Source organism: Amphiprion ocellaris, chromosome 11 (genome assembly GCF_022539595.1).
Source record: "Amphiprion ocellaris isolate individual 3 ecotype Okinawa chromosome 11, ASM2253959v1, whole genome shotgun sequence".
Taxonomy (NCBI): domain Eukaryota; kingdom Metazoa; phylum Chordata; class Actinopteri; family Pomacentridae; genus Amphiprion; species Amphiprion ocellaris.
In genome coordinates this window covers 5966707-5992298 of record NC_072776.1, presented here as the reverse complement: position 1 = coordinate 5992298, position 25592 = coordinate 5966707, and the positions used below count along the sequence as shown (strand labels likewise).

The 25592-nt window shown below is 40.5% G+C and overlaps 1 protein-coding gene across 5 annotated transcripts in view; it reads left to right on the top strand.

Moving 5' to 3' along the window:
• Positions 1-7219, top strand: part of myo16 (myosin XVI) — a 112607-nt gene extending 105388 nt beyond the window's left edge. For 4 of the 5 annotated variants that reach the window (XM_023267289.3, XM_023267290.3, XM_023267288.3 and 1 more), the window contains exon 35: positions 3866-7219. In XM_023267289.3, coding sequence (XP_023123057.2) covers positions 3866-4036 — 171 coding nt within the window. In that variant the 3' untranslated portion in view covers positions 4037-7219. The remainder of the gene's footprint in view (positions 1-3865) is intronic. The other variant, XR_002746001.3, reaches the window with a different exon arrangement.
• Positions 7220-25592: the final 18373 nt, after the last annotated feature.

Here is a 25592-nt window from a genome sequence, read left to right as displayed (position 1 = left end):
AAGTCTGATTCTAGAATCAGTGTCTTTGCTGTATTCACCCCCCTTTTTTTATCCTTCATTTCTGGAAACTGCAGCTCTTGGATTTAGCGATCAGTGTACCAGCATATATGGACGAATCATTTGGCAATTACAGGTCTTCTCTTTGGCGATGTGCTTGGTTCAAAATGCCAAAATAGGAATGCATACCAACATTGATACATATGGATTTTACTGCAAAGTAGAGCTGCAACGATTAATCAAATAATCAATTAGTTGTCAACAAATGCATTAATTGCCAGCTATTTTTATCATTTTATTAATCAGTTTGAGTAGTTTTTAAAAGAAAAAGTCTGAATTCACAGATTCCAGCCTCCTAAATGTGAATACTTTCAGGTTTTCTTTACGCCTCTATGACATTTCTGACCATTTTGAAATCAACTAATCAAGAAAACAATCTACAGATTAACTGTCAAAGAAAGCAATCGCAACCCTACTGCTAAGAGACACACAAACTGGAGCTGCAGTTTTTGTCGTTGCTCATCCATCTGCTGGAATTTTATGTTGCTGAATTCATCACTTGGTTCCTGTTTTAACCCTCTCTCGGCCTCCTGTTCGATCATCATTGTTGTCACTGATGTTGTGTATAAAAATTGTGGTACTTTAGTAGTTGTTCCACAGCTTCATCCTAATGTGTGTGATATTATCACTGTGAGCGTCACAGACAATGCATCCTATGTACACGTCCGCTGTTTAACAGACAGCCTCTTTTATCTTGGCTTCTTACTTATCGAACAGATTCATTACCGTGAGTTTATTGATGACCGTGACATGAAAACAATTCTGTGAACCAGTGTGCCTTTCAATTAGCTGCATTCCGCACTGTGTTTATGTAGGATTCATAGAATTAATGGGATAAATGAAAATGAAAGGAAGATGAAGGGGGGGGGTCAACTCATTTAGGGAATGAATGGACCGGTTTGTTTTGGCCCCTGTAGTGAGTATAGACAACAGAAGTCTAGACTAATTATATAAAAAATTTATGTACTGTTAAATCACTGAATGGTTCAAAGATTAATGTGTTTGTTTATCGCTTTTGGCAATGTAGAGGCAGAAGTGATGGCATTCAGAGGAGGACTGGTCACATGTTTGATAAAGAGCTGTAATGTCTAACGTATCCAGAGAAATTTCCAGGAAGGAGCTCACTCATACTGTAGGTCATCAGTGACTGCCGGCATCTCTTCCTGTTTGCAGTTCCTCTCTTTCTGTGCCAACTGCGCTTCCCGCTCTCCTCCATCAGTCTGGGCGAAATGATTGAAGGAATACAAGCTTTTTCATGACCTCTACATATAAAAAAACATATAGAACAGGCTTTGATTATCTGTGTCTTGTGTTAGTGTTTGTTCAAATGATGAAAAACCAAATGTATTGAAATTTATTTATATTCTGTGCCGCTGTGCATGCACACAGCTATGGATGGGATCAATCATAAAATATTTTAGCCTTTAGCCCTTTGTCAGTGTGTATACATGCATATGTGGGTTTACTCAATTGCACGCACGCTAGTTTGAATGCCGAAATGTGTGTGTTTTTCTGTGGAGAAGCTCAGCGATTGCTTTCACACTCGGTGGCCTCAGGACATAATGTCTGTGACAGTCCAGAGTGACCACTAGTCATCCTACATTATCATACGATTACCATAACATTACCCATCCGTTAACATGTTGGTATGGATATTGGTACCATCCCCCACAAATTCAAAGGGTGTGGTCAATATTTCAGAGGAGTGTGTGTGCTTCAAGTCAGTTTCTTCAATCAGAGTATGTTTTATTTAGGCTAATGTATGAAGATGGGTGCAGCAGTTTAATGTTTTTTTGATACCACTCGTATCAGTTGTGGCAAATCTTGCAAGGGAATAAATCATTGCAGGTCAGTAGACTGCTTTACATTGAGAAAAATGCATAGATGCCCAGTTCAGATAATAGATCGAAGAATTTGAAATCAGACTTACAATACCAACTGCTGCACAGTGATTTATTTTATTCTGATATTACAGTGTCAGAAGCCCAACTAATTTGTCTTGCTGAAATTTCAGAATGCGACATTTACCATCTTAACTCGATGTCAGGCTGACATTTTCAGGATGCATATTAAAGTGTTTTACATTTTCGAGAATCAAGGCCACCAAAGTATGAATCCCCTCAGAATTATTAATAGTCAAACTGTATCTGATGTTCGTTGCATTGAGTGTGTGTAAGTGTGTGTGTGTCCATGTACAGTCATGCATTGCAGAAGGACACGGTGTTCCTACTGTTCAAGTAGCTGGTGTTCCTGCCTGGCGCCAGAGCAGAGAACAGCCTGGCAGGGAGGTGTAAATTATGGATTAGGCTGCTGAGTATTGTGCTTGTGCAGGCAATCAATCTGTATGTGTGTTTATGTCTATATGCACATATGGATATTTACAGGTACGTGGTTCCCGAGATATGTGCATTTATGTATGTGAAAGTATTTAATGGGTGCAGTGAGCATTTATTGGTGCGTATGTGCCTGTGGCTATGCAGTGATGTCTGTTGTGGAATGCGTCACTAAGTGTACTGTATGCTTGGTGATATACTGGAAAATGTTGCAGTTGTAAGTACTGCTGTACTTGATTTAGATCACTGATCCAACTCCAGCAGAGCGGAAAAAGGAGCCAAAGTGAAGGGAAACATGTAAAAAAAGCTGAACACGTAGTTTATTCCTCTATTTTATAGATATCTATGAGTGTCCAAAACCTATTTAAAGCACATCAGTGAGCCACACTGTTAGACTGGGTGTCATGTTCCTCCATTATGATTGGCGCTGTAGTTTATTTTCAGTCAATCCTGCATACTGTGTTCTGGTGCTTTAAAGTCTCATTGCACCACGAGGTGTTTTATTCTGCAGCTGAAATTAGTTGCCAACAAATGCACAATTTACTTCTTGTTAGTAATGCTTGCTGAAACCAGCCAGGGAGCCTGAATAAAATGTGTTCTTTTGGTGGTGACAGAACACTATACAGTTGAGTAACGCCTGACTTAGCCTTTGGATCTCACCTCTGAGCAAGAAAGGGACTGTTTTTCGCCCTTTAACAGCCCATCAACCACCACCACCACCACCCCCCAGTTCCTAATCTGGTGTGGATCATCAGGGCTTGGTCTTGTTGCTGGTATTACTGACTGAGGGAGATTGGAATTCCTGTCTGATTGATTTACCTGGATATTGACTCGCAGATGACTGATGATGTGCTCTATAAAGACTGTGGTGTGTGTCTGTGTGTGTGTGCGTTTGCACACTTTCAGGTTTCTGACCTGAATGTCTGTGAGAAAATAGAGTAGCCACTTTGAGCTCCAGAAGGGTCTCTACTGTGATTCACACGATCTTCTTGGAAGTGATGTATGTGAGCTCTGGAGACAGACTTTGGAAATGGATGGCTGTTAAAGCTGTCATTCAAAGGAAGGGATTCCCCCCCTTCATGTTCCCTGCTCCATCAACTCCTATGAGATGGCTTTGTGCCAGGTCCAGATTCATGTCTGTGTTTACAATGATTCATGAGGAAGAGTGACCCAGTTGAAGAAACTTCAGAATCAGACAAAGCAGTGTCATATTTTCCTTGCTCTGTAGGTGGTAATCTCTAATAGATAATGATTAGATGACATTGTTGATGCTTATGTAGTGAATGGTAAGACTGAAGGTGGTTTCTTTTGATAATATTGCTGTTTGTCATTCTCACTCCTCCAATCATAGCTTGGTCATGTCCGCTTCCTTCCATCAGTCTAGCTGAATGTGATAATTCAGTGTGTGATCTGAATGTGGAGATGCTCTTCTTATTCCTCAGCTAAGCCCGGCCTGCTCCTTTCTTCTGCCCCAGGTGTTCCAGCGGTTACGTCTGTCCAACGGGGATGAGAGCGCCGCCCTGGCGGAGCTCCTGCGATGGCGGCGAATGCAGTGTGAGGGGCGGAGTGAGTGGAAGCACCGTCCACCTCAGTCCCCACCCCTGCCCCCCACGCTGCTCTGGACCAACAGGAAGGCCTCACCATGACAGAGGTGGTGTGATACAGTCACGTGTATTGGCTGTGAAGTTCCTCCCTCTTTCTTCAGCCACACTCACACATGCTTGTAATTTTGTTTAGTTTTTTTTTGTTTTTTTTCAATCTGGGCCAATAATCTCAATGCCCACGGACTACGCTGAAGCTCCCAGTCCTAAAGCCTGAGCCTAGTCCCTGGGCTGAAGGTCCTGCTTCCCCACTTCGTACTTGATTGTGGAGGATGCCCCAACCTCTATAGTAGAAACTCAGCATTATGTGACACTGACAAGTGTTATCCATGAAAATGAGTGGAAAGCAGACACAGTAGATGTTCATGTGGAGGTGGGGGTTATTTTCAAATTATCTTCTGAGATATCATGCATGATGTCCATCCATGAGAGGCTGAATTTAAGAGCAAGGTAGCAGTGTTTTCATGGTGGTCACGATACTGAATGGTTCTTGCATTCTGTCTGTATCCAAGCCTATCATGATGTGCTGCTGCACACAAAGGAGCTCCGCCCCAAAACATGGTGCTGATTATACTTGACATGCTGTCCTGTGATGCTCCCATGAGTTCTTATGTGTGCACCCACCCGAGACTCTGACCTCTAAAGTTTACACGTCAACCAACGCCTTTGGAAACCTCCGGTTCTTAGCATCAGTGTACGGGCTTAGACCTGGGACCTTTTTCAGGTACACAGCTCTCACTTAGCCTCTCATGTTGGGGCTCTTAAGTGCTACTGCAGCCCTGGTAACAAGCGACCAGGGGTCAGGGTGACCTCAGTATTATCCCAAGGTGCACTTCTCTTCCTCTTTGTTACCACCAGCCTTTGAGGAATGAAACCCTCTGGCCAAATCTCAAACTACTGCACTTACCTTTACTGTGAGAAGGGGATATAACAAAAGAACCTGCTTTGGTTTAAGGTGTAATGCTGAAAAATACAAAGCTTTAGCTGACAGGTATGTGGTTCATGTTGTGAACATGAAACTCTGTGCCAAAGTGATACATTGTGTGAAAGATATCTAAACCTACAGTTAAAAACTGATGTGTACAGTAGTACCTGTAGACTCATATATACAGACTGACATAAATGACCAAATCATAGCTGTTACTGCGGTTCAGTGGTGATTTTGTGGACTGTTCCTTAATGGATCAAAAGTACATGTTGGAAAATACAGTCTACGCTTCTAAAGTAGCAACTTGACTCTCATCGACACCTGAAGCGGCTCGTGTGTTTGGTGTTTTGTGGGAGACTTCGCACACAGACGAACTTTATTGTACAGATTCCTGTTAGCCACCTCCTGTTTCCTCCCGTCATCTCCTTTCTCGTCATTTGACCACAAACAAACAGGCCTGTTTCCTCACTTGACCCCACCGAGCCCCACCCCTCTCCCCCTCCCTGATGGATCAAACCGGCTTTACGGGTGTTTCCATGGTAACCACATTGTAAATAGTGACCAGTGTCGTATGTTCTAGCTTTTAATATAGCAGAGGAGCCAGAAGTTGAATGAAAAGACAAGGGACATGGTGGAGGTGAGATAATACTGTCTGTGATGGTGAAACTGAGATCGAAGAATGTCTTGGGTTAGATGCAATGATGGAGGTAAAGAGAAGAGGTTTATTTTAAAATGTGAATATCCTTTTTTTTCAAAATGACTGTCTATGGCTATGAAATTCTTTATACTCTATTTAATATTATTAGTTTATTCCCCTCTCGACCCTGTTGTTCTGTTCCTCCGATGCAAGGCAGGTGTTTTTAAGCGTATATGGATGTTTTATTGCACAATGTTTCTGTGGTGTTGTGTTGACTTCTGTAATGGGCTGGGTGTGTCCTGACAAGCTGTCTGATCTTCGCAGATCAGTCCGAATTGTTAGAGCCGCAAAGTATCAATAGCTCTAATTGATTTCTCATTCCCACTGATCACCCACAATGTGTCTGATTGATTCAGCCTTACAAATTAGCAGCACCATCAAAGGATCGATCTCGGCTGCTGTCGGTGCGTGGAGGTGCACAAATATTCAAGAGGAATTAAAGGATGCCGCTGATATTCGCAAAAGAGATGGCAAACTAGCTGAGCTGCATTTTCGATTGACTGGCTGGATGTATAAATGCAAAATTTTTATTCCAATACCTGTGCACATCACGGAATCCCTTTGTATCTTATTATTGGAACATGCGCCTGTAACTAAAGAGTGTATCTAACTGCTTAATGTGATTATTGTCTTCAGAAGTTATGTATGCAGTTCATTTTTAAGGCAAGTTAATAACAATAAGATATTGATTTGCTCCATGATTCACACCTAGCGTGCTGTGATTGGGGCTGCATGAGTACTTGCAACAGAGAACTATGTAAAAAAACATTTTCACACGAGGATTTGAACTCATCTGTCATCAAATGCAGGAATCAACATCAAGCTGCTCAACCTCGCCAACGGCAGTGAAAGAAAGTCTTCTTGCCTCGGTATTTGCCCTTCATTATGATCCGAGCTCTGGTTAGCCATGTGCAGTTTTGTGTCTACCCATGTTTACAGAAGTCATGAAACGAGGACATTGTTTTTATCGTAATTTAAAGCATATCAGTGCTTTCTACCTTGCATGACCACATGTTGGGCCTCGCCCCCTATAACATGCTCGTGCTGAAAAGATAAAGGCTGTCTAATGCGAAGAACTGCTTCCCGCTGCACTGTGAATCACCACTCTGTCCCCTGTGTCTCATCGAAACACTTTAATCCACCTTCAGCTGGATCGGCCCGCAAACACGTCGCCTCCATCCCATTCAAAACCTTGGAGAATTAGCTCAGTCTGTCGTAAGCATACCGAACTCTGGCAGCCAGATTACTGCCAGTCATCGTTGTTAGTCAGGAACCTATAAATCATCTGCTCTGAGATCAGCTCTCTGGTGCTGCTGCCAGTGCAAGGTGGTCATCCTATTGTCCCCAGTCCATATATAGTTGTCCCGAGCAACACAATGTTTCAGCACCTAAAAAGGGTTATCTCACTGCCTTTCATAGTGTTGTTGTTTTTTTTTGTTTTTTTTATTTGTAATATTTCTTTTGTACATGACATACAGTATATTTTAATCTGCATACATATGTGTTTGTGGAAAGAAAAAAAGATTGTGATATTTCATAATTATGTTCCCAATGTTTTATATAAGTACTGTACCTGTACAGCAATAAAGCACAATTGTGTCAACGCCAGTCTTTCTGTGTGTGTGTGTGTGTGTGTGTGCGTGCGTGCGTGCGTGCGTGCGTGCGTGCGTGCGCGTGCGTGCGAGAGAGAAAGAGAGTGAGTAGTATGTGCTTTAGCTTAATTTCTAACCTAAATAGCAAATCGCACCATTTTTTCCCATCCAGTTGTTAAAACTGCACATGTAAAAGAAGTTTTTTTTTCCTTTAACAGGACATCAGGGCTTGGTCCTGCTGCTCGTATTACTGACTAAGGAAGATTGGAATTCTTGTCTGATTGATTGATTTACCTGAGTATTGACTCACAGATGACTGATGATGGTCTCCATACAGACTGTTGTGCATTTGTGTGTGCACTTTTGTGTTTCTGAGCTGAGTGGGTTAGTGTACCAGACCTCTGTTTCCCACTTTGCTTTCTCTTGTTGATTCTAGATTGATTTATGCAGTAATGTCGTTTTGCAATGGAGGAAGAATGCATGGAATAAAACTGTCTCTACTTCTGCTGTGGATACTCAAAAAAAGTACTGAGTTACATGATTGCAATGCTGATAAGTAACTAGCAATGTTGCCATATGAATGTAGTAAAAAGTAAATGTACTGAGTGAATGTACTTGGATATATTTCATTGATAGCTTGTTTTTTGTGTGTACGTTTCTCTGTATTTGCATGAAGCAACAAAGCATACAAGGGATGAGCAATATTTAACATGACACCTGTGCAAAGCGACATTTCTCAGCATGAGAGCCTGCGCTTCCAGGCATTTGCTATCCTGCGGTGGTTTCTGTTAACAATCAGGTCAAGACAAGCACACGTCAGTTGCCTATTTGTCTTCCAACATATATAATTCGCTGAAGTAATTTGGAGGAATGTTTCCCCCGAGCAGGAGTCACTTAAAGGCCTCACCGCAGAGTGTGGGAGTCTGCGTTTGAAGTTTATGTGTTGGTGTGTGTCACAGCAAACCGCTTCCACCCAAGGGTGCTGACTCATACACTGCCAGGTAGATGTGCTTTGAAATCTAGAAGTTATAAAAGCTGAAAAGAAAGAGACTGATTTAAAGAATGTGTTTATGTTGCCATGTTAGGCAACGTTATCATTTGGGCATGGTAGTGGTGTCATCATCTTGCCGCTCAGTTCAGCTGACAACACATTTCCAAAGGCACTATTTCACGTGTTAAATCTGATGTAGCAGTCTCACTATCAACATAAGGACACAAAATCAGCACAGCACGCAAATAGTAATTGTTAGATATTAGTAAAACCAAGTAAACGTGGCTTTAGGTACAAACAACCAAACACAGTGCAGCTCTGCTTGCTTGTCTCTTTAAACCCCTTGTGATTTGCTATTGCACACACATATATGTATCATCAAAAGCCACTAAATTGTGAACCATCTGGAGCTCTTTTCTGCAAGCAAACATAAATTTAAAAGTGTTTGCTTATTTATATGCATGCCAGGCACTAGAGTAGCCCAGCAACTGTGAATATTTATACTGCTAATTTGTATATCATAATAACATCTGGGCTATTATGTCTCTCTTTAAATACCATTTTACAAAATGTTGCTCACAGACTGAATAGAAAATCCTGCTTCGTTGTTTGAGGTGACATGTCTGCCAAGTCTACTTTGCATTCTAGTCAGTTTGAAGGACGGTGCACGTTTCACCATCAATAAGTAGTTGGCCTACTGAGTCACTGCTGGTTCCAATTTATTAATACACACATTGCATGTGTTAATGTGTGCAAACAGCTTTTCTCCAAGGCAGTGAGTCAGAAATATGCCACTTATATACAGCGATTAACAAATTATTAGACCACCTGTCATAAAAACGAGAAAACGTGAATATTTTAGAAGTCTGTCAAAAACTTGTTTCAAACTAAAAATGTTATTATTTATTAGGCAAATAACAAACTGGAATAACTAAATAGTCCTTATTCACTTATATTAACCAAACATTAATATTTTGTATAACCTCCTTTGGCCCTGATAACAGTTTGGATTCTTGCTGGCATTGTTTTTATGGGCTTTTCGACAGTCTCTTTTGTTATTGAGTTCCAAATAGTTTCTAGCTCTTCCCAGAGACTTGCTTTGGATGAAATATATTGTTGAATATCATAAATCCCAGATCTGTTCAATAGGATTCAAGTCTGGAAATTGACTTGTCCAGTCCATCAGTTTCAGTACTCCAGATTCCTTTTTCTTGGTCAGGTAGTCTCTGCACAGCTTTGAAGTCTGCTTGGAGTCATTGTCTTCTTGGTATAAGAACCCATGACCAATCAGGTTAAATCCAGAAGGGATTCCATGATGCACCAAGATGTTGTGGTAGACCTTCTTGGCCACGATACTATTGATTTTTACTAATTTGTCCATGCCGTTTCCACAAATGGAACCCCATACCATAATGGAATCTTCACCGTGTTTCACTGTGGGCGCAGTGTATCTAGCATCAAAATGTTCTCCAGCTTTTGCGCGGACATAAACACAACAATGGTGAGAAGAGTTCAAATTTGGACTCATCCGTCGAAAGTACCTTCTTCCAGTCATCTACAGTTTAGTATTTGTGCTCCCTTGCAAATTTTAGGCATTTTTGGATGTTTACAGGCTTTAATAATGGCTTCTGAGAGCTATTCTTCTCTAAGCCTTGTTCCTTCAGTCGTCAGCTTATGGTGATTCTGGAGACTTTCTCAGATTCTGATCTAGAAGCATTAATCTCTGCCTGAAGATCAGCAGTGGTCTTCCTTCTGTCTATAGTACTTCAGATCTTGAGGTGCCTGACATCTGCTTCAGTTAGCTTTCATTTTTGGCCTCTTACTTGACACATTTTGTAACTACCAGTCTCTGCAATAGAGTCCAAGGTTTACTTGACCACACTGTGAGAACACTTTATGTCTTGCCCTATTTGCCTCAAAGACCATCCAGCATCATGAAGTGCTTTAATTCGGACTCTGTCTTTCTCAGTGAGTTCCCTACGCTTCACCATTTTGAACAGGAGTGAGGAATTTCAAACTGAATTCACGTTTTTATACCCAAATTTTAGACAGCACACTGGAATTCTATGAGAAGTTGCAAATTAATCAAGAATATCATACAACCACTAGCACAAATTTGCAAGCAATCAATTGCAATTTCACATCTCAATCAAAAAATAATAATATTTTGCTATTTTTTCTGCTTTTCTGCAAAAACAGTAAATTAGGAAATTCATGGACAACAATAATTATGCTTTAGCGTTAAAGATATCGTTTTGATTAAAGAGCTTGCACATACTGGCAGATTAACCATTACAGAAACATGAAAAAATATTTTGGTAATCAACAATACTGTCAATTTAGGGCAACAGTGGCAAACACCTCACACTGGGTGGTGTTCTAATAAATTTGTTAAACACTGTATATGGATGAGTGGGGAGCAATTAGGTATTTTGAGAAGAAAATCAATCTGATTAGCACCATCACTGACCATTTATGTTTTTTTTCTTACTACAGAAAATCAGTATTCCTATAAAACTCTTTACATGTCTAATTAAAGAGAATATTTCACTAATCTTGCTGTTTACATGCAGCCGTGCATACCCCAGTTTCCCTGTTCTTGTTAACATCTGGTCCGTTTGAGGAGCTTGCTGCGTCTCTACCAGCAGGGCTGATGAATGTCACATCAATGTCATTCTTGGCATTATTTGACGAGGGTCGATGCCCTAACATGCCATTTATCGCATCAAAATATGGTAGAGTGCGACAGCAGGGGCCACTTGTGCCAATCTGCCTCTTTGTGTCCAAACAGAATTGCTTCAAAGGTTCCCACTTGTTTCAGTCTTGTGCAATCACAATCTCCCTCTTCATTCCTGCAATCCCCTTTCTGAAGGTCGGTGTTGCAATATTTGCAGACACAAAACCTGGTGACTTCTGAGCCTTTCTTAATGTTTAAAGGTACTATAGGTGTGTTTTTACATGCATTTTTTCAGTTTTTTCCAGTCTTGCAAACTATTAATTTGTTGGTTTTGTGTATAACGCACAAAGCTGACTGTAAAATCAACTCATGACTAATTACAGTGCATACTCCATTTGAGATGTCTATTTAGAATGTATTGTATCCATGTCCAAAGAATGTTTCTAAACACCCCAATAACATTGATATATTTCACATATCTCAATCGGAAAATACTACATTTGGGATAATGCTTAATTTAGAATATATAACATACATGTGCAGACCTCTTATGTCCTATTTTGAATTACTATGTGTATTATTTATTTTGTGTAAGGGTTATGTTTTTTAGTTCAAATAAAAAAATCTATTGCTTTAAATAAATAATATATATATTTTTCATTTCATTTGTAATGTGCAAAACAACTACACTTTTTTTTTTTAAATAGAAAATCCATTTTTATTGGGACAGTGTTAGTTGACCATTAATCTAAATCTAAACCAGCAGTACAGGAGGGTTCCTCTCTAATTTATCTCTACCACTAGAAGTGGCACCAGGGCCATTATATCATTTATTCGGGGTTGAAAAGCTCCACCATTACACAGGAGGAGGGGAAATGGCCAAGAGGTAATTTGGACCAAACTGCCCCCTGATGCTACACCAGTAAGCTCTGAGTCAGACACAGACTCTTCTTCTTTGTCTCCATTTAGGCCACTGGGTGTGTTCACCTTTGCCATATATCTTCTGTTTTCTTTGATTCTCTTTGGTCTCCAACACTCCCTCAGGGGTACTTTAAAGAGCAGTTTGTTCCCAGGCATGTAATGTGTCTATTAATAGTATTTGTGTGTGTTTTAAGGTTGGATGGCCCATAAAAAAAACTATAAAACAAGCTGAACAACATGATGGACGTGGGGGCCGGGATGACAGTTTGACACTCTTCGGTCTAATAGTAGCAGAGAACGGCAAAAAACTTTTTTTTTCCTTCAACTGATACTTCAGATCCCGTTCAGAAAATAATTTGTATGTAGAGGGGGATGAATTCTCCATGATATTACCATATATCTTGCTGGCAGTGCCTGAGACTGCCTAAGTGTTCCAAAAAAAAAAAAGCAAAAAGGTGGCGCAAGAATGGATGTGATGCAGGCCATGCAAACGTCTGTAGATCAGGGATTGTCCTATGATAGCTGTGATTGGTCACTCAATGTGGCCACACCCTGAATTAGTCAAGCTTTAATACATTATGTTAGTTGTGTAGAAATTCACAAGCAATGATAGAGACCAAAACCATGTTTTGTACCAGCCTGTAAACATGTTTATTTCAGCTTTAAAGTTGAACATTTACCATGGAGGTCTATGGAGATAAACTCTGTTTTGTAGCCAGTCTCAAGTGGCCATTCAAGGAACTGCCATTTTGCCACTTCCACATCTGTTCCTTTTTTCAAACACGAAGGTTGCCACATGGTTCAGAACTGGAGTTTATGCCGTGTGAATTACAAGGAAACCACTCTCTCAAAAAAAAAGAAGTTCCAAACAAATCTGAGTAAGCCTGTAAACAGATCCATTTTATTTTAAACTAGGTTGTACTATTAATGTTGTGTTCATTTGCGGTGCTGCTGCTGCTTCACTTAAGTGACAGGCTTTCACATTGTGATTGTTCTGATGTTACTCCAGCAGGAAGTGGTACTAAAAGGCATATCGCTGTTGTCTTTGCTAACGCAGTATGACAAAAGCTGGCATGCTGTGCTGAATGGATGATCGTGACATTATCTAAAGTGGGGAAGCATTATAAATTCAGCATTCAGTGGTCTACTGGACCCCTTACAGCAGAGACATAGCGTTGCTTATAACACTCATGCTTTTCCTACTTTGACAAGTCAAATTGTGTTAAAGGCCTGTACAGATATTCAGCTATTTTATTTCCATGTTATGTACATGTTATAGATGGATCTTCCTCTGTTAAGGATACCGATGGCTTGTCACAGATATGTATTGCCATTAAATGCTTATCTAAGAACTGGAGGCAGCTTTTCAATAACTCATTGAGGCAAAGAACAAAGAAAACCTCCTCACAACTGTTATTTCAGCCAGCAGAGTTGCCAGCTGTTGGTTTGATGAGTCTGCATTCATGTGCCTCCGTCCTCTATTAAAGACCAATAGTTTTTGAACTTGCAGGGGAATTTAAGTGGTAAATCTTTGTAAACTGCATATGGAAGGTGTTAATGAAAAATTTAACAGAAAAACAGTAAATAAAGGGTTACTAAGTGGGGCTTAGTTAACACCTAATTGGTTGCTGGGTCCACTTAGAAGCAAAAATATGTCTCCACAGAAAATACATCCATTTGCTACATAGTAAGTCAGGGGTGTCAAACTCATTTTAGTTCAGGGGCCATATTCATCTCATCTCAAATAGGCCGGACCAGTAAAATCAGAGCATAATAACCTATAAATAACTACAACTTCAAATTTTCCTTTGTTTTTGTTCAAAAAAGTACATTCTGTAAATGTTCACATTTCAGGAGTTATTTTTTTACAAAACATTATGAACCTGAGTTTTTTTAAGAATAATAAATTCAATTTCAGCAATATTATTCATCAGTTTATCATTTACAGATTATAACTTCCAGATCACAGAGTGCCCATAAAGGCACAAAACATTTAGTCATCTGGAATGAACAATACAGTATTTTAGTTTATGATGAAAACGACACAAGTCAGACTAAAAAAAGAGAAAAAACAACAAAAACAAGACAAAATATTACAAAAACGAGACACAAAACGACAAAAGCGAGAAACAAAATGACAAAAATGAGACAAATGACATGAAACATAGAAAAAAGACAAAAAAATTAGACAAAAAAGTTACAGTGACAAAAAGTGGACAAATGACAAAAATGAGACAAGAAATTACATGAATGACAGAAATGAGACAAAAAAATGATGTAAGCAAGAAATAAAACAACAAAAAAGTAGGCAAACAACACAAGCGAGACAAAAAGGAATCAGAAAATGGCAAAAACATAAGACAAACAATAAAAATCAGACAAAAGCAAGACAAAATATTACAAAAACGAGGCACAAAATGTCCAAAACAACCTTTCGAGGTGTAGAAATTATTTTTAATTTATAGTTTTACAAATGTACAATCTGCAGTTAATGTCTTCTCTGTAATTTTTACACTTTCCAAAGTCGTCCTGTGGACCGGATTGGACCCTCTGGAGGGCTGGTTTTGGCCCACGGGCCGCATGTTTGACACCCCTGTACTAAGTGGATAAAAATAACAACATCTTTTACTGTATTTTTTCTATTATTATTTTTATGTGTTTTGTGAAAATGAATACAAAGCTACCATTCAGGCATACAAATAATTGATGCTTCCATTTAGTATTTGCATAAAATGTTTGCATCCTCTCATGCCGGATAAAACCAGATTGTTCTCGCTGCGAGGAAGCAATGAATGGCTGCTCCACAGAGCAGGTGTGTGGGAGTGATGGGAGTGATGGGGAAGATGGAACTCATGCATGTGATATGCACAATCAGAAGGAAGAGGCATCACATTGATCGTATATGTTTGTTCTGGTCTCGAAACCACCACCAGAGACAGACTGACGTACAGTACTGTTTGTCCATGTGTCTATGTGTTTGTGCTTCAGAAAGGACCAAAGCCAAACAGGGGAAGCTGATGAAAGCTGTAAGAGTCCCTCCATCTGAGACATTTCAAAGGCCATGAAATAGAGGAGTAAACATGATTCCCACCTCTATTGATTAGTTGAGCACTGGTTGGAGGGCTGGTAGGTTTATGTTGACTTACAAACAGCCTGGGGACTGGCTTGCTCCAGTCTGATCGATGCTTTGAAGAAAAGGCACAGGTTCGAAGGGCTGCTCCCTTCACCAGACTTCACCAGCTTTACAATAGCCAAAGGTTTAGGGTCGTTCTTGTAATACGCGAAGGGTGGTGCCTTTTTCCCAAGCATTTAAAGACCTCATAATGTCCAATTCTCAACCCCAATTTACTGCCCACCCTGATGATCCCTGTCACACCTCCTGTTGCCCTTTATGTTCTTCCTTCCCCCACATCCCATTCTGACCATCCTGCTTGGACTCCACTCTTGTTTTCACCTCTTCACCTATATCACAATGCTACAGCCTTCCATGCACTGCTCGCTGTGAGTGTGAAAATCAATAACATCATCTCAACACTGCCTCAATTTTCAATTAACGACTTTGAGGTCCATCTCTCCAGACACATCCATCACATCAGATCAGGCTTTGAAATATCAGATTAGATAAACTCGCACACAAAGTGTCTCTTGTACTCACACAGCTCCCGTACTGTATTTGCACACCACCTCTCAGAGTAAAAAGAAATACTTGAAGCCTCATCTCAAAGGTACACTTATTAATATTTCATATAAACAGTGGATCAAAAGTATATGTAATGTTAAAAGGGTTGCATGTAGTGACAAACCTACAGAGAATTATATCCAACTTTTCTGTACTTTGCAGCTCTAAGCAGCATTTTAGAGTCAAACATCACGCTGATTTGGTTTTATGACCAACAGCTTATCAACTCTTTTTCTAGCCACTACATTAAAATGTTTCCAGGAGAAAATCATGTGATAAACTGACTCAGTGAAACCCGACGAGCACCAAACGGCAGACAGACAAAGTTATCAATTAACTGGCAAACGCAGTGGAACAATTATCAACCACAAAGCCTTTCACAGGGGTTGGTGAACACAGGAGTAGAGTAAAACGAAAAGAATACTGAACTTACATTTCTCTTTGCCTTTGTCACTTTTCCAGAGGGTGTATAAAGAAGCAAATGTTTGACAGTCTGATATAGTCAGACCATTCTCTAGTGCTAACAAGGTGCTGTGTAGAATGGTCTGACTACACCTCATGATTTTGCTAAAGGGGGAACAAAGGTCTTTGTGTTTGCATCACTATAAACAAATCACAACTGTCTTGGGATGGGCTAAGCACAGGATGCATCAACGGTGGAATTGTTTTGGTAAAGCATTTGCATGCAGGGAGGGAAGCGCTGCCCTTAAAATGGATCATTCAGATACTAGCAGGAGTGCATCAAAGCACATTTCAAACTTTTGGCAAAGCTTGAAATTTTCTCTGCACAGGTTGCTCACCTGGAGGTTGTTATTGTCCTTTGAAAATGGTACTACGTGGAGCAGAAGAGGAAGAAAAAACTTTGTGAAATGCGCAGCAAATAGCAAGTGTACACCCACCATCTACTGTTTGGTAATTCGCTAGATCAGTTTTATAAGGCTAGATCGTTGGCTTCATCAATCTGTTTAAGCAATGCCATGTTTTCAAAGAGACATAAGTCACTTTTTACATTTGTATTCTTCATGGTTTCACTGAGACATACCTGCAACAGAAATTAGAGAAAACCACAATTTGTGAATTACTATGTTCAATACATACGAGATTGCACAGTAAAGTAAATCAAGTGGTATGAGCGACTTCTACCAGGATTAGTTCAAAGTTTTAGACTGTCGTTCACTATATATAACAACATCCTACAGCAGTATATCATAATATTATGCATGCCTAAGTTCAGATTGTTGAAAATGATAAGTAAATGTTAGAGGATCTGACATAGTAAGACCTTCATGGAAAAGTGACCTGGGTGCTCATTCAGACATAAAGCCAAACACATTTAGATGCTGTGACATTAATGAAAAGAGGTGCAGGATCTTTAGTTACGATAAGCTAAATGTTGCTAGGCAGCTTAATTTCTTTATTTTTATTGATTGTTTCATTTCTTCATAGCAAATGCTGAGATTTAATAGCCACTACAAATTATTAAATTATTTTAATGTCATAAGTTAGTAAATTTCCCTTCAATAAGTATTGGACAACTACTACATTACTTTACTGAATGAAAAAGATACAGTTTTCAGGTCATGACTTTCACTTACATACATTATTTGTAATATTTACTTATTTTACTTCCAATTACAAAATTATCTGCAAGTCCAGATAAGTATTGTGTCAGTAGCTCCTCAAACAAGCTCCTTACATACCCATCAAGGAAATTCATTCCCTCATCTGAACTTGATAAACATCCAGTTAACGCTCTAATGTATGAACACAATAATCCAGTGCTCATATGCTTTTAGAAAAGGAAAACAAAGTGATAAATCAGTGACAGTAGGTCAGTAACGCAAGATGAATCCTGTCTGCCCCACCCTCCCTGCATCCAGACGGCAGCAGCTGGAATCTTCCTCCTTCCATTTTCCTTTTAGCCAGCAGTCAGCAGAGTCTGAGGCTGTCTATGATAAAGCTAATTAACACGGCAGTTAACAAGGCTCCATACTGCTGACATTGTCAGACAGACCGAAACGCACTTTTTTGCTCATATAGACACGGGACTTGCGCATATATACATAAACATCTGTCAGGTAGGGCATTCGCAGGGGGTCATGGGGAAGCAATTAGCTATAATTGTGTGTGATGTCGCCACAGACACATAGGTCTGTACAGAGCAGATTCCACAAACGTATTGGGAGAAATTGTAAAAGAATTCAAGTAAATTTTCTCATATATTTAATATACTGTGAAACGAGTATGAATTTAGAAGCAGGTGCTTTTTGTTTCCAGTTCCTTTACCACTGGAGTGTGGATGGAAATTGGCATAATATTAGCAAAGGTAGAATTCCTGGGAACTCTCTGAAATTATGTCAATAACCTCTGTATTGTTGCCATGGCAACTGGAGGCCCTGTCAGTGCAGCATAACCATTGTGCTGCAATGCTGCTTCTCTCCCTTGGGTCGTTCCTCCAAGGACCTTCCTTTGCTTCTCTTTGCTGTATGTCATATTTACATTAACACCCCCAGGCCACGCCCTCAAGCAAACATATGCCACTTTATACCACGGTCTATACGTCCGTGTGCAGTGGCAATGAAAAATGAAATCCGCATGCCCTTCCAGCTCACGTGTACTTAGGAGTTTGTGAAAATACCCATTGATTCCATGGATGTGTACATTTGGAGGTGAGATAAATCATGCCTTCTGTGGATTCAAAAGAGAGACATTTATGCGTTCAAATCTCAGGAATATGCAGAACGCTCAGCAAGCAATACGGCTCCGGTCAGGGGGGAAATATCCGATGATCCTCTGCCTCGTCCCATGGGCCTTGCCTTTGTGTGGTGGCCAAGCTTTCTTCCTTCATTTGTCTCCGCTGTCAGCAGTAAAATGAAAGATTAGAGAAAACCCCACACCATTTATACACTTAACATCTGAGGGAGACACAATGACAAATGCGGAGAGGAGAACACCCTACAATTTTACCTTCAGTCCGCCACATGTTTGTTTATCTAAAAAGATCCGAGTTCCCCTCGTGCCTCCCCTCCCCCAAATGTAAATGACAATCAGCGCCACATAGCGCCGTAGCAGTTTTTAATCAAGCATTAGTTAACTATCTAATCAGCCATTTGCCAACTAATTAAATCTCATAATTGCCCTACTTTAGAGGTATGAGTAATTTAATTAGCATGGGTGGCTCCTCTTTATGGGTGAAAGAAGAGCTGCTGAATGGTGCTACAATGAGCTGCCTGGACCATCCTAATTTACCTTAGAGTCAGCTACAGGCCATTTGCATTCACTGTCAAGAAAATGAGGGATTTTGAAGGCATATTCCTGTAGTAATGGGCAGCCAGTTGTCATTGCAAATTCTTCTTAAGGGTATGTTTTTCAACCATGAACCACAAGAGTGCTTCTGCCTTATTGCCAGGAGGCTCAGCAAGCTCCATTGATATGGAACATTTTATGTGGCAAGATGATATTTAAATGATAAGTCCAGGATTGGTGCTACTTCGGAAAAAAGAAAGATGTTTATTTGATATAAAGTTGTAAGTGTGGCTTTAAATTATGTTTTTCTATACATAATTCTTACATTATGCTTTCATTTAAATCAACAGGCATACAACAAACTGAACAAACTCTGCTAAATTTTGAAGCAGGATGCTGCATCTTGTATTAAAAAAAAGTGAAGTATGCATAATTTCATGGAAGCCTGTGAACACATTAGCAAGTATGGTCATCCTCATTTGAACATCCCCGTATACATTCAAAGCTCCCTCAATATGTTTGCATACGAAACAGCATGGCAGTCATGCAAATACACAAGGGTTATGTTTCCATCTAGCCATTCAGTCTTCCATCCATTCACTCCCTTTGCATGTGTGAGCACTCGAACCGTTCAAGTCCAAGTCCTCATGGTCCTCATCTCCCTATCCCATTAGAGTGGTCTAATCCTAATGAGCACACTCTGCTAGCTCTGTGTATTAGTATACAGCAGGCGTAGCACAAGGCTTCTCTGCTACGAACACGCAAAGACGCATACACACGAACTGTAACGCAATCCTCTATCATCTGATTTGTGTCATATTGAGAATCCTGCTGTTTAGGGGTATTAGGATTAAATACTTGTGTTGGATCTGCAGCATTATCTGCATATAATGATTATTATAAAGCTCACTGTAAACAGACAGGTCCATTGGGGCTGGGAATTCACGAGTGTGCTTGAGTTAAACTGTTGCACTTTACGGCACTCGTTGCATGTGGAGGTTGCAACCAGCCAGACAGAGACACACGATGGGGGTTGGGAGAGAATGCAAGACTTCACATCAATGGTAAATGTGCATTTACCATATAAGCTTTAAGAGGTTTGGTTCCTGTTTGATTGGAATATTTAACATTTGCAGCAGTGAGGATTCCTCTTATGTGTGAAACGGCTCAGAGACACACAGTAAAATAATTGTCAAGCGTCACAGTTGGTAGTGCATTCTCACTTGCAATGGCAATTAGCATGACTCTTTGTTCCTAGACAGTGCTAATCATGTTGAAAACTTCCACTCCACAGTGTACTAAATAGCATACAAACAGTTGGAATTTTTTTAGAATCGAACTAGCAGTGCAGGGCTCAGACTAACCTATTTCTATCTTTTGCTCTATAGACATCCTAGTCAAGAGTTAAGAGATAAGGAGAACAGAATCATGTTACTGGTGCAATGTTTACAAGGAACACAAAGGGGAAATATGTGAATCATTGCAGTTAAGGAACCAACACTGTGCAACAGGCATGGTCACATTTTAACTTATTATGGCGTTCCTGTTTCAACACAGAGTCCCAACGTGGCTTCCAAACAAAAATGCAAAACACGCTGCCTTCCAAAACAGCCTGTACCGTAGAGGCGTTTTCTGATGTGACACCCACCTATCACCGGGGCAACTTTTGTTTTGTCTGTGTCTCCAAGACCATTAGAGATGACACCTTGAAAAATTATAGTGCCAAGACACATAAGATTTAGTTTTAGGCGGAAAAAAACACACACTTGATTAATGTTGGGGAAAGGTTCAAAAGAAAAGAAGTGGAATGTGAATAGGAAACAGAAAAAGAGCAGCGGGTTTCTCACGCTCCATCAAGTAAGCAATATAATAATGATTGATGAAGTGTTTGGCACTTTAAAGAATGCACAAGGGCACCACACAGAGAGTTATTATTATTTTTTCTTTTGTATGTAGTTGGTTTGTAATTGATCTGACTGTATCTGCACATTATAATTCTTGTTAGTCCTGCTAGGCAACATGTAGGTGGTATACCAGTTATTGTAGCTGTACTGTTAGGTAATACTGCATCATAGGCACATGTAGCAAATGGAAGGAAAAGGTAGGATATTGGCTTTTATATTCTATATTATGCATTCATGTCTGGCTGCATAATACTCAGTGCTTTCTCTTGGTTGCTATGTTTTTCTTAATGTTTTCAATGGCACTGCTGAGTTCACTGAATCTGTACATTCTTAACGAAAAGCTTGATGTAGCACTTTTCCTTCCCACTTTTTATTATTTGTATTAGTGAGATAGGGGGCTTTTTCAAAGGATTTAATGACAATAATAATTTTCTATTGCTCTTAGTCATACAGACACCTACACAATCTCCACTGCTCTGCATTGTTTTTACATGCATGGCCCCATTTGGAGTCATCATTCTCCTTCCAACGTCTATTAAAAACATCCAGGCCACTCCGGACTTGCAGGTGCTTTCCTGATAAAATCAGCTGCTGACACAAAGACACCGACTCGCTCCGCCACAGCTCAGTAATTATGATGTATCTCTTTTCCCTCAGTCTGACAGCGGATATGTAAAAACAACTTCATGCTTCATGTTGTAACTTTCCAAACTTTTTATGCCTGTATTCTACCGACAGGGTTATCAAGGTGTTTTCCAAAAGAAACAAAACTTATAATTAGGTTGTTGTTGTTCTGTCATAGTGGACTATTACAATGTTACACTGTGTTTTCTGGCTAGTTAGGACATCGGGGTGAGTATGTTGCTTTTTTAGCTAAGATGTTTCCATCAGAGTCCTGTCATGTTGCATATTGCTGTTACAGAACATGTGCTTAATAGACACCACTGACAGACCAAACATCATTAGTTTTACTTATATAGTCCAGCTACAGTCTTTGCTCTTTAGACTCTGTGCTTCTGTGCATAAAGTTTGTGAAATCTTTGTGCACTTTGTATGATAAGGGTCATATTTTACACACTGCTCTTTCAATATTGATGTAATCGTACTCAAATTAAAACTAGGATGTGGCACTTTAATTGAGCTGATGAACAAATAGAGTGGACCTGTCCAAATACTTGTGTTCAGAACTGTATAGTGTTTCCCTTTTCTGAAAAGGGCTTATCTGTCTGTGTTTGTTTCTGGATCTTTGTCTGGATCTCTATCATCCACATGAGTGGTAACACACACCCCTAGTATTCACAGGGAGAAAGTACTCTCAACCCTCCTTGTTCCACAAATGGCTGACATGACACTAGTAGGTCACCTTGCTCTGCTTGGATAAGGTGCTGAGAAGCACTCAGACTTATGTCTGACTCTGTGCCAAAGGGTCTGATCGTACCCAGGTTGGGAACAGAACATTATGCAGCTGAAGGCGGGTTTAATTTGGACTGCTTAACAGCTGTTTGCTCCAGAGCTGTCAAAGCAGCATAGAGAGCATCTCTTTCTCTCAGTCAGCGGAACTATATGGAGTGAAGCATTTGGCAAAAAGGTTAAACAAAGAGTAAGACAGAGTGTTCCTTCTTCAGAGAAAATGCCACTCAGGAACTTTTCGATAAGTGAAGAGATGTTTTTCCTGTGCACTGACTGATTTCTTTATAGAAGTGAATATGAGCCCAGTCCTGCAAAGTTCACAGAGATTTTTTAAAAAATGACCATTCTGAGAATGAGACCAAACTTTGCTATGCAATGAATCGTTTTCATTATGCCACCACCACCGCTGGGCCGAACAAAGCTAAAGTAGTTAAGCACACTTTGGCCAAGGTTACATTACTGAAGCTCGGTTAACAGACACAGTATCGACTTACAGCGACTGAAAACAATTTCATTACAAGCATGAGGTCAAGCTGGGTAAAGAGTAGCGGAACACTGGCCGATTGTAGCCCCAGTTCGGACATCTCATAAACAGCTGCCAGCAGCATTAACGTCTGGAAGCTTGATAGATGCCGGTGAAGAAGTGACGTTATACATCAACAAGATTTACTCCTTCGAGGTGACAGTAAACACAACACGTGTGCCAAGAACTCTGCTATATTCTAAACTGAAAAGATATTTTGAGTTGACGTGTAGTAATGTTAAACTCGGCGTACAGCATGATTATGGCTATGTACTCACACAGGCATTCATACAGGGACTCTCTCCAAGAGGCATAGGTGTGCTTCTAGTTTCTAACATCCAATAAAAATCAAAGAGACAGCATCAGTAGCTTCTCATTCTACACTACGTTGAGCAGTGGTCAGTCAGTCTCCCCTCCTCTCTCTTGACATACTGCATCACATGCTGGGGTGGCGCTCCTGTGGCCAGACACAGGCTTAATTCCAATGATAAGTTAAGTGCACTGAATAAATGTTGAATGCAGCCTCTGATGTTGCCGCCTCGTGCCCATACACTCATACAAGTCCCCCTAATCACGCACACACACACGTAAATACACGCATAAACCGACTGCAATACAATTCACGGTCATGTGTTTTTCATAGCTGAAGAGGGAGATAACGCACAGCCTTATCTGTAACCATGACAACTCGCTGAATCCACCGTGGGCCCTCTGACGCTTGTTCTGAATCTGCAAAGTGTCGCGAATGGCGTCTAGATAGGGAACAGAAGCCCGGTGCTGTGGGAAAACGGCAAGATAACGGGACCTTTGATAATTCAGGAGATTACACGGTAAAAATCCAGAGCGATTTTCTGGGCTGCTTTATGTTCTGATGACCTTGGATTGTATTGTTCATACTGACCTCAAAACCTTTTAAGAATACGGGTTACCCTGGAGGAGTTGTGCTGAGATGTGAGAACTGTATGAAACATGCAGATCATTCAGGGCACACTTGACTTACTGATGTTAACAGTAGCCTTCATCCAGCTGACCATGTCTGAGTCCAAAACAAGGTGCTCTTTTTTTTTTTTTTCAAGTTCGCCATAACAAGAGGCCGACACCCAACCCCCTACAGTCTGCTGTGCTCCGCAGACAGAAAGGTCAACCTGAGAGCACCATAAAGAGGAAACACGGTCATCGAGTTCTTCTAAAGTTCAATCAGATTCAGAAGAGGCCCACCTCTCTGTGTTTCCATACCATTGTGGTTCAGTGTGTGCTTGAGAGAGATTTTCAGATTGTGTTTAATAAGCGAAGGGGGTGCTGTTGGGGAGAGACGTGCTGACCCTGAGGCAGAGTGACCCGAGGGTCAAAAAAACAGGAAGGAAGTCACATGACCCATTCAGAACTCGCAGAGAGAGAGAGAGCGAGTAAGGGGTGGGGGGGTAGAGAAGGCAGACAAACCGAGAGGGAGACACAGAAAAGGAGGAAGGGGTGGGATCTGTTCTTTTCACTCCTGTTTTTCTCAGTCGGTCTGACGCAGGTGTCTGCAGACATGCTTGGCGCCTGTCCAGGTGTGGATTACAACATCAAGACCACTACAGGGAAAACAAGAGGCAGGGTGAGACAGAAGGAGAGCGAGTGAAGGTGATAGACAGAAAGTAAAGGGAAGATTTTCTTTCCCTCTCTGCGTTCCATATTCTGTCCTAGTCACGATTAAATCACAGGACTTGTTTCCAAGGGAAGAGGCATTATCAATAAAAACAAAGAGATGTAGCTGCCTAGCAACATTTAGCTTACTGTACCCGAATGGCCACGTTTGTGCGCCTGTAGAATAAAAACACAGAAAATAAGATGGTTGGATGTTGGAAGAGGAGTTGGCTTGAATAGCAGAGAAAATGTGGGGAAAAATGGGAGGGACTGACTATTTTTTCATGAGAGATGTCCAGGTCAAGAGTCAGAATAAGCAGTGGTCATTAATGACATAAGTTATTGGCCCCTCAAGTCCTAACAGAGTGGCAGTGTGATATTGGCTCATATAAAAGCAGCTTGTAAGAACTGCTGGTTTATTGTTTGGTTGTTAAACTTTGGCCTTTTGATGTGTCCTGTGTGGGACATCTCTCTGAGGTCATTTACCAGTGGACAAGGAGAGTGGATCTTTGCTGTTACCACTGAGTGAGCATCAGAGCTCATCTTAGGAAGATTAAAGATAACGCTGCTATAGTAGTATCCATAAATGTGAGGAAATTACAGTTTGCTGAGTTTGTGAAAACTCTTGCTCGGCCTTAATTGACTCATTAGGACTTGCAAGGAGGGTCAAAAAGTGTCATTAGGAATTGTCGGCGGATTATGATTCAGATAATTCTTTGAAAAACTGGCCAGAAAGGTAAAACTAAAATCCTAAATACCTGCAAAACACCTGCCGGAAAAGTGAAAGGGACATCATGGTGCACGGTTCTACTGTATGGAGTTGATGCACAAGCAGGTGCTACATGGAAGACTCATAAGAAAGAAACCTAAGTATGTCACTGTGACATCTACCAAAGGGGGATTGCACTTTTGGTGTGCTAGTAATTTTTTCTGGTTACAAGATAGTGCATGTGAGATCAGCTGAAAATAAACTACAGAGGCAACCCAGTGATTCGAGTCCACATCACATGGACGAAGATGCCCTTAGCAGCTCAGTCCTGGCTTTGATTCCTGACGCCTGACTGAACGAATCTTTGCCAAATGTGATCTCTTCCCCACATTTCCTGGACAAAGGCAAAAATGTCCACAGAAATTTTAAAACCACAGTGTTCGTGTCCATTATATTTTAAGAACATGTCAACCAGTGATCTATCAGTTCATTGATGTGTTTTTATGGTTTCTTGAGAACAGTGGAGGTCTTTGTTACAGGAATAAGCTAATCAGCCTTTGGGTACAAAGGAAATACTTTGTCAATTCATTGCTAATTTTGGGAGTTTTTTTTGTCACATTCTATGACATTAAGGAAAATATGCTGGGAGCCATAACCTTAAAAAGCAACATATCATGCCCATTAAATTAACAGTTCAT